The sequence below is a fragment of the Mus caroli genome, chromosome 11 (assembly GCF_900094665.2).
Source record: "Mus caroli chromosome 11, CAROLI_EIJ_v1.1, whole genome shotgun sequence".
Lineage (NCBI taxonomy): Eukaryota > Metazoa > Chordata > Mammalia > Rodentia > Muridae > Mus > Mus caroli.
In genome coordinates, this window is record NC_034580.1 from 2588642 (window position 1) to 2598458 (window position 9817).

Below are 9817 nucleotides of genomic sequence, written 5' to 3' on the forward strand. Positions count from 1 at the left end.
TCTAAAGAGTGGCCAGTGCTGTTAACCATTGAGCCATCTCTCCAAACCTCAACATCTGAATTTTAAAAAAAATTAAAAGTCTTTTTTAAAAAAAAAAAAAAAAAAAAAAAAAAAAAAAAAAAAGAAAGGAAAACAGGAAGGGAGGGATGAGAAGGCCCTGCTTAGGGTCTCTCCTTCGCCCAGGCACCAGCCTGGGCTCTTATCTAGGTCTGAGTTCCCCTACCCCATCCCATGCTCCCACTACACTCAGCCATGGCTCCTCCTCCTCTCTAACTCAGCTCCTCTCACATCTGAGTCCTTAATTCCTCAGTGTGGGTGATGGTCACAGCCCAAACCAAGAGTTGAGGAATGTGGGCTCACTTTCATGCAAACCAAGTATTACTTGTGGAATGTGGGTGCTCAGAATTCAGTGTTACCAACTGAATCAAATGTTATCAGGTCAAATAAATTGGGCTAAATATTACTGAGGAAATACCAGGGGCCAAGGAGGAAGCTTACGACTTCTTGTGGGGGCTTATCATGTGTGTGTGGGTACAAGCAACTCTTAAACATCAACAGCCATAGGCAAAACCATGCCATTTTCACAATACTTATGGGTACCAACAATTTTTTTATTTTTATTTATTTATTTTTTTTTTTGGTTTTTTGAGATAGGGTTTCTCTGTGTATCCCTGGCTGTCCTGGAACTCACTCTATAGACCAGGCTCGTCTCAAACTCAGAAATCCGCCTGCCTCTGCCTCCCAAGTGCTGGGATTAAAGGTGTGTGCCACCACTGCCTGACTGGTGGTACCAATTTTAAAAAGGCCAAGATCTCCACCTAAAAAAAAAGGGGGGGGGGGGGGCAGCTGGAGAGATGGCTCAGCGGTTAAGAGCACTGGCTGCTCTTCCGGAGGTCCTAAATTCAATCCCAGCAACCACATGGTGGCTCCCAACCATGTGTAGCAGGAATCCAATGCACTCTTCTGAAGATAGCAACAGTGTACTCACATACATGAAATAAATAAATAAATCTTTAAAAAAAAAAAAAGCCAACTCTTTACTCTTTGTCTTGCTTCTGCTTCCAGAGTACCTGGATTAAAGACAGGAAACCTCGGTTCTACAGAGGCCAGTCCTTTGCCTCTGCTCTTCAACTGTCTAGGGATACAAATGGGCAGCATTACCTCAGACAAAATGACCGTTCTTAACTGAATACTGTTACACAGAATACTGTGACCATGCCACAGAATTTGACATAACTGTCAGAATTTAGGTTATCTCTGTCTTTTGTTATAGAATTTCAGACAAGCTGTGGTGGCTCATGCTTTGAATCCCAGCAGACAGCATGGGGGAGTCTGAGTTCAAGGCCAGCCCGACCTATACAATGACATAGAGAAACCCCATCTTGAAAGAAAAACAGAAGACATTGTTGGCCAAATTAAACGACCACAAAACAATAGTAATATGACCACTCTCAAGCTTCTATGTACTGGCAGACCAAACGGCAGGCTTGGGTGGCATAGGTCTATACTCCCAGTTGTTCCAGACCTGATACAGGAGGATCACAAGTTCAAGGCTAGCCTGAATCATGTAGAGAGACCCTTCTCAAAAAAAAAAAAGGTAAAAAAAAATCTCAGTAAGACCTACTTCAGATATAGAGGACTTACTTATTAGCTTGTGTGAGTTCAATCCCCAGATACCCCTCCAAAAACAACAGACGACTAAACACAAAAAGAAGTCTGCAGGGTGCTCCCCAAACTCAGCTGAGGCACAGGGAGACAGGGAAATATCTCATTTCATCTGTAAGGCTGTGTAAGTTAACAGACTACATAAAATACACACATACACACACACCACTTTCAGAGTTTTCGAGTTTTTGTTCCTTGTGACCAACTGCAGACTAGAACTCTAAACTGAGAAATAAAAAATAAATAATTCCTAAGATTCAAAGTTCATACTGTTCTCAACAGCAAGAAGGTCTCCTGCCTCGGGTCCCGTCACACCCAGGACATGACTCATCCCTTCTGCTAACATATCTGTGATGTATGTCAGCAATGTTAGTCACTTAAAAATCTTCCTGATTACTGGGTCAACTGTCATACTAACACAGCTTGTATTCAAGTGACTCTTACTTTACTTACAAATGGTCCAAACTATTGTTACTACAGTATACTGTATGAATGTTTCATTTTTATTACTAGTTGTTTATAAATTAACTTTATCATAGGGTGTGTACATAAGAAAAATGCATACAAAAATTGCTAGAGGCTGGAGAGAGGGCTCAGCAGTTAAGAGCACCTACTGCTCTTGCAGAAGACCTGGGTTCAGGTCCCAGCACCCAGTATTCACAGACATGCACAACTCCCGTTGAGAGGATCTGAAGCCCTCTTCTGACTTCCTTAGGTGCCAGACACGCATGTGGTGCACACAAACACACACAAGCAAATCATTCATATACATAAATAAATCTTTGCTGTATTAGCTGGCTATGTTAGTGCTTATCTGTAATCCAAGTACTAGGGGAGATAGAGGCAAGAGAATCAGGACTCCATGGTCACCCTCAGCTGCAGTGAGTTTGAGGCCTGCCCAGTCTACAAGAGACCCGGGGACCCTGTCTCAAATCCTTTGATGTTAGCCAGTTTCGGACACTTGCTGGGTGTCTTAGAAGAAACCCTCTCAAGATAACAGGAAAAGCAACACTAGTATTTTAGTACTTTAAGAGAGACGGTCTTCGATGCCGGGGCCTAGCAAACACAGGAGTGGATGTTCACAGTCAGCTATTGGATGTATCACAGGGCTCCCAATGGAGAAGCTAGAGAAAGTACCCAAGGAGCTAAAGGGATCTGCAACCCTATTGTCGGAACAACATGATGTACTAACCAGAACCCCGGAGCTCTTTTCTCTAGCTGCATATGTATCGAAAGATGGCCTAGTCGGCCATCACTGGAAAGAGAGGCCCATTGGACTTGCAAACTTTAAACTTTATATGCCCCAATACAGGGGAATGCCAGGGCCAAAAGAATGGGAATGGGTGGGTAGGGAAGTGGGGGGCGCTATGGGGGACTTTTGGGTTAGCATTGGAAATGTAACTGAGGAAAAGATGTAATAAAAAATATTAAAAATTTAAAAAAAAGACAAAAAAAAAAAAAGAGAGAGAGACGGTCTTACAGAAAATGTGAAAGGTGTTTGTGTGCAAACCTGGCTCCCTGAGTTCTATTCCAGAGCTTCCATAAAGGCAGAAGGAAAGAATTTGCTCTTTAAGGTTTTCCTTTAACTTCCATCCTATCCCAACACACACACAGTCTAGGAGTCTAGGATAGCCTGCGACCCTGCTAAGAATGAGAATGCTTTTGAGCACAGGGAGAAGGCCGGCGATCCCAGCATTCCAGAGACCGAAGCTGAAGGATCATAAATTCAAGGCTTGCCTGGGTGACATAGTCATACCTTGTCTTGAGCCCAACAAGAGCTAGATTTTGTTTCCAGGACCATAAACATCACCCTAACACTGCATACAATATTTCAAGGAACAGAGAAACTCCTAGAAACATACATGTGAATTGTGAATCAACAGTTAAATCCACAGAAATAGCCATGAAAATGCAGAATCTGTATTGAGATGAACAGAGATGGATGACAGAGGAAACCCAAACTATCAAAGAGAAGGCTAGACAGGAAGATCTCTGTAGGTGGGAGTGAGAGCAAGGCTGGCAGGCATCTCCCTGCCTTTCCTCCGGGCAGCGGGCAATCGTAAGTGCTGTTAGAACCAACAGTAACATTCCAGAGTTCATTTTTATTTTAAGACAGGTTCTCATGTATTCCAAGCTGACGTCTTCTAACAGAGGATGGTGCTGACCTCCTGATCACCTGGCCTCTACTCCAAAGTGCTAGAATTACAGCCTAGTTCATGTGGTGCTGAGGACTGAACTAAAGTGCTTCTGGTTAGGCCACCTGTAAAAGGGTGGGACCTGCTCAGAAGGGGCCAGATGGACAGATGGACTATGTCGAGTCCTTTCCCTCTACAATGCTTACCAGGATTCCCCCAGAGACAGCTGTGGTGAGGCTGACTGGAGATGCCCTTTAGTGGTAGGCAAAGAGTCCATGGTCCCTGCCTTCTCTTCTATCTATTTAGCTCAAGACACAGTGGATTATGGGTCATCTCTCAAACACATCTTTCCTTTCTTTGACACCATGCCTAGCACCTCTGTAAGGTACTCAAAACAAGTTAAGAGTTTTTTTTTTCTTTCCTCTCTAGTTTTATCATAGATCACTGACACTGCTACTTAGCAAAAAAAATAAAAAATAAAAATAAAAAAATCAAATGTAGAGACACCCCTCCCCAGAACAGCTCCTTCCATTTCTGCCATGTATTGATCTACATTTGCTCTCTAAAACACCTAAATGTAGTAGTGTATGCATATCAAAGTAAGCATAGCTTTCTCCTTAAATGGAGTATACTAAAAGTTTTGTGACCTCAGTTTTGTTAGTAGACACCCCTTAGGAAATTACAGATTACTATTACTATTACAAATTAATTGGATCACTCACAACTAGAATCGCAAATATTAATACCACCTACAGACCATGGTTCAGGCATTACACTATTCTGTTATCAGACAATACCATAATTCTGAGGATCCAGGCACACAGAATTATTAATCCTAGGAGATCCTCCTCCAACCCCTGTCTACAAAGCAGTGTGTATAGACACAAAATGTACTATGATGTCTTTCTTACAAGCCTAATGGCAATTGCCACAGGCTCAAACACTGCCTTACACTTTCCTATGAGGCAGGGCAAGAATGTAGAGGGACCTTGACCCTCTGGGTCCATAGCCTGGCCTGCCCAGGATGGATCACAGTTTATTCTCCTTATGAGCTCAAAGTACTGGACACCCAGCTGACATTGAAAAAGGCCTGGTCCCAGAAGTGCCTGCGTGCCCTCGAGCCTAGAAAGGCATTAGGCAGGTGGAAATTGCCCATGATCTGGCTGGCGCCCGCAGGCCTGGATCAAGTTCCGATTGCTTCATTCACCTTCATTCAGACCACTGTACCGAGCCAAATCACTCCTAGCATAGTGAAGTCTGCCTTTGTGGGAGAGCTAACTTCTACATGCTTCCCCCAGAAGTCCTCCTGCACCTGTAAGTCTTCTAACTGCAATGATACACAGCGTGGACTGCTACCTGTACTACTGGGTCTGAGACCCTCTGAATGATGGCATACAGTCAAAAAGATGTTTACCACCTATAGCGATGACCTTGAGACCCATTTTCCTTTCTGTGACATAAAAGCATTAGTCCAATTATGTCATTTCAGATCTCATAACCAGTAAAATCAAACCAAACGGTAGTAATGAACTGTTGAGAAAATGAGAAAAAAAATACAAACTATGTGTCACTAGAATTTCCTAAGAACACTATTTGGGAGAGAGAGCCCGAACACTAGGAAAGAGGTAATACCAGAACAAGTGTAGCCATCCCACAGAAGCACCCCCACCCCCACCCCCACCCCAACACAGGCAGTCTTAGATCCCGAATCCGCTTTTTCACTCTGGACAAGGGTCCAGTCCAGCTGAGCCCCACCTGCCCTGACGTTGTGGGACACCCTGGGGATGTCCCCTAACGACAGTGAACCCAAGCATCAACTTCCAACGCAATCAAGTCTAAACGCCAGAAACACACGTCAGGCCTGCTAAGCCGCTCTGCGGCCTCAGCCGAGCCCTAGGACCCCGAGTCCCCTCCCGCAGCTTCCTTGCTGCCCCGCTCCAGAACCCGTTTCTCCGGCCCTGACCGGCCGCTGTCCTGGCTGGTCCTGCCCGCGGCCCTGCGGGGAGACCCTGGCCCGGCTACGACCGCCCAAGGTCGGCGGGGGAGGCCGCGGGTCGTGGACAGGCACCTGGCGGGACAGAGTCAGCCGGGGTCCGGCCGAGGCCAAGGGGGCGCCGGGTCGTGGATACGCACAGCTCCGCCCGCCCCTCGCCCAACAGGCGCCCCCCGCACACCCGGAGCGCCTCACTCACCCCGGCGACGCCATGAGCGCAGCGGCCTGGGCGCTCCCGCCTCCTCCGCTGCTTGCGCGGCTGCCGCTGGGCGCCGGGGAGGGGCCTGCAGGCCGCCCCCGCCCGCTCCGCTAGGGCGTCGGGCGCCGTGGGCTGAGCTCAGTGGAGGGCAGGCGGGCGCCTGGGGCGAGGGAGAGGACGCCCTGGGCCCAGAGCACTACCAACTGCAGCCACCGGCCGGGCCCGGCCCGCTGCCGGGAGGCTGGAACTCACCTGCGGAGCCAGACCTGCCCTGAGGCCACTGACAGCTGCCAGACTGCTTGACACCACCCTCTAGTCCCCGCATTCTGATGTTAATTTCTGTAAGAAACGCACTTTCCGCTACCTCCGGGGTGTACCGTGTTATGGCTGTTCTAAAGGAAAACAACGTCTCTCCTGCTACTAGTTCGTAGAGGGGTGGAGGAAGGTTGGCCTCTGAGCTGGTTACCCACTTTTTTAAAGTGTGAATATTAAGCCTTATCTTGTATTACATAGAAATAAAAAGTTTAGAACTTGTGCAGTGGGGTTTCCCAGCATCACCTACAAGCTATGAATACTTGGGCATGTAAAATTTTGAGGCTTGGTTCCAGTCCCTGTCAAATTAGTTTCAAAGACAAATTATATCTTTTAAGAGAAAATACCTAATTTAAAGAAACAAACTCTGGACTATGCAGTGCAAACCACTGCTGGTGGCATTTTTGTGTTATCACATTAAGTTGTTTTTTCAATGAATTTTTTTCATACAGTGCATTTTCCTTTCTGTGACATAAAAGCATTAGTCCAATTATGTCATTTCAGATCTCATAACCAGTAAAATCAAATCAAACGGTAGTAATGAACTGTTGAGAAAATGAGAAAAAAATACAAACTATGTGTCCCTAGAATTTCCCTTCCCAGCTCCTCCTCACCTTCCTCCCTTCATGTTCTTTTTCCTTATTTTCATTGAGACGGGTTCTCTGTTTAACACTGTCCTGCCGAGAACTTGCTGTGTAGACCAGGATGGCCTTGAATTCATGGAGTTCCAACCTGCCTGCTTTTTCTCCAGAGTGCTGAGATTAAAAGTGTGCACCACCATGCGGGGCAGGACCCAACATTAAGATAGTATTCTCTTCACCACTAAGAATATTAAACACCGGCCTGGAGAGATGGCTCAGTGGTTGAGAGCACTGAATGCTCTTCCAGAGGTCCTGAGTTCAAATCCCAGCAACCACATGGTGGCTCCCAAGCATCGGTAATGAGATCTGACGCCCTCTTCTGGAGTGTCTGAAGACAGCTACAGTGTATTTACATATAATAAAATAAATAAATCTTTACAAAAAAGAATATTAAACACCAAAGAGATTATAAAGCACCGAAGAGATAATTGAACAATTTGCCCATTGACCAGAACACCGAGGCTGGAAACTGGGCTCTGCCTACTTACTAGCTACAGTTGCCCAGATAAGGCAGGAGCTCTCCGGGACCACCACTCATTCTCTTCTTCTCTCTGAGGGCTAAATAAATGAATACTCCTTTAGTGCAGGTTCTCTTTCAGTACTTGAATCCAGGCAGTGCTTCTGGACATCCTTGCCCTCTTCAGGAAAACAAAAGCTAACAATTACTTGAGGTGTTCAGAAGACATCAGAGAGCTACCCAGGAAAGCTGACAAATGGAAAATTCGATACAAAGTACAAATCCAGAAGAAAGGGTGAGAAAGGTTGAGGACTGGGCAGTCATAAATGGCTGGATTCAAGGCAGTAATGATCGCCACTAGAGAAGGCCAGACTAAAGCAAGTTTAAAAAACCAAAACAAGCAGGGCGGTGGTGGCCTCACCTTTAATCCCAGCACTTGGGAGGCAGAGGCAGGTGGATTTCTGAGTTCAAGGCCAGCCTGGTCTACAGAGTGAGTTCCAGGACAGCCAGGGCTATACAGAGAAACCCTGTCTTGAACCCCTCCCCCCAAAAAAACACCCCAAAACAAACAAAAACCTAAATTGATGTAGAAAAGGAAGTCTCTTCCGCCAGGCTGTGGTAGTGCAGGCCTTCAGTCCCAGCCCTCAGGGAGCAGCGGCAGGTGGATCTCTATGAGTACAGGGCAGGCTGAGTCAACCTGATAGGCCTCCTGGCCTGGTACTTTTTGCACTACCTGTGTGTCCAGAGACTTCCCAACCCTGGATCCCTCCCCCAGTGCCTCTATATAATCTATCTTTATGTAACTCCACAAAGAGTTTCAATGTATTTAGCTTACTTTGTCCCTCAAGGAGATGATGTAGGCTTTGTTGTAGTGTGGGCTTAATTATCACCAGCATAGTTTTTACCAAATTGTAAATTTTAGGTATTTATACATACCTAAAATAACCCACTTGAAGTCAGACCCTTGAAGGTTGAGCCAGCTTGATGCTGAGTCCTGCTGAACCGGAACTGTGTCCTTGTATCGCCTTGTGTACCCAGCTAATTACTTTACCCAGAAAACCTTTTTGCAGTGTCCAACACATGGGACCAAAGGAGGCCTGTTCCCAGTTGGTTTCTGACTGGTCAATAAAGTTACCGGTGGCTAATGATTGGGCAGGAAGACGGAGACAGGACTTTTAGGGTTCTCAGGAAGGCAAGGAGGAAGAGGAAGAGCAGAGTATAGGAGAACACTCTGGAAAGGTGCAGGAGGGTGAGACAGCTGACATGTAGGTTCAGGGGAAAGCAGCCACAGGAGGGCTGCCTATCAGGGTCCAGGGCAGCAAAGATGAAATCTAGATTTAGTAAGTATTAACTCAGGAATATGGGAGGGAAGTGTATGTGTTAGCCACGTGGAATAAGGGAGTGGCCCGGCCATTGAGCTGTTTAAGGTTATTTAAGATATAAGGCTGTGTATGTGTGTATGTGTGTCTTTCTTTCAGGAATCCAGAACATTGGGGCAATAGCGGTGTGCGTACCTGCCAGAAAGTATAGAGCAAATTAACAAACTAACACTTCACCTCCTTGCCTCCCTTTACTAGTCACTGCTGTCTGTGAAGGTCTCAGAGACACCCTGTCCTACATAGCCAATTTACATAGTGAGTTCTAGGCTAGCCTATACAGTGAAACCCTGTCTCAAAAAATGAGGCAAAATAGAAATAAGTAAACCATCTCATATTATCAACTTAATTTATAAATCTTTATTTTTAAATGTTGCTTTACCTGCCTGGTTCTGCCTTCTTCAGTGCTAGGACTGAGGATGTACAACCACTCCCAGGCGTTTGTTTTGTTTTAAATTTTTCCTTAAAGATTTTTAAATTCATTTTTAATGAAGTATGTGTATTATATGTGAATATTTACACATGATTGCAGGTGGCTGTGGAAACCAGAGGTATTGTATCCCCCTTATCTGGAGTCATAGGTGGCTGCCTGAGAGCTACTGGACACAGTGCTTCAAACACAGCTTGGGTGTTCTGCAGGTACAGTACTCAAGTGCTCTCAACTGCTGAGCCATCTCCTCTTTCATGCCCTCTTACTGCATTCTTAAGACTTATTATTTCTTATGCATGCCTGCTTTGCCTGTATATATGTCTGTGTTCCTACATGAGTGCAGTGCCCACAAAGGCTAGGAAAGAGCATTAGGTCCCCTGGAACTAGAGTTACAGATGGTTGGTTATAAACTGTCATGTGGGTGCCAGAAACACAACTCAAGTCTTCTAGAAAAACAGCCAGTGCTCTAGACTGCTGAGCCAGGTCCCAGACCCTTGTCTTGTTTGTTTGTTTGTTTGTTTGTTTGTTTTGAGACAGAGTTTCTCTGTATAGCCCTGGCTGTCCTGGAACTCACTCTGTAGACCAGGCTGGCCTCGAACTCAGAAATCC

General features: G+C 45.8%; 1 protein-coding gene across 4 annotated transcripts in view; it reads right to left on the reverse strand.

Annotated features, from left to right (window-relative positions):
* The window catches only part of LOC110306308 (up-regulator of cell proliferation), a 47815-nt gene that overhangs the window by 22924 nt on the left and 15074 nt on the right, over positions 1–9817 (reverse strand). The window contains exon 1 of one of the 4 annotated variants that reach the window (XM_029483237.1): positions 7434–7475. The exons of 1 other annotated variant lie outside the window; for it this stretch is intronic. Coding sequence is in view for 1 of the 3 variants with exons in the window: in XM_021178471.2 (XP_021034130.1) it covers positions 5993–6006 (14 nt within the window). In the remaining 2 variants the exon portion in view is untranslated. Of the gene's footprint in view, positions 1–5992; positions 6135–7433; positions 7476–9817 lie in introns of those variants that run through there. 2 more of the 4 variants (XM_029483238.1, XM_021178471.2) reach the window with 2 other exon arrangements.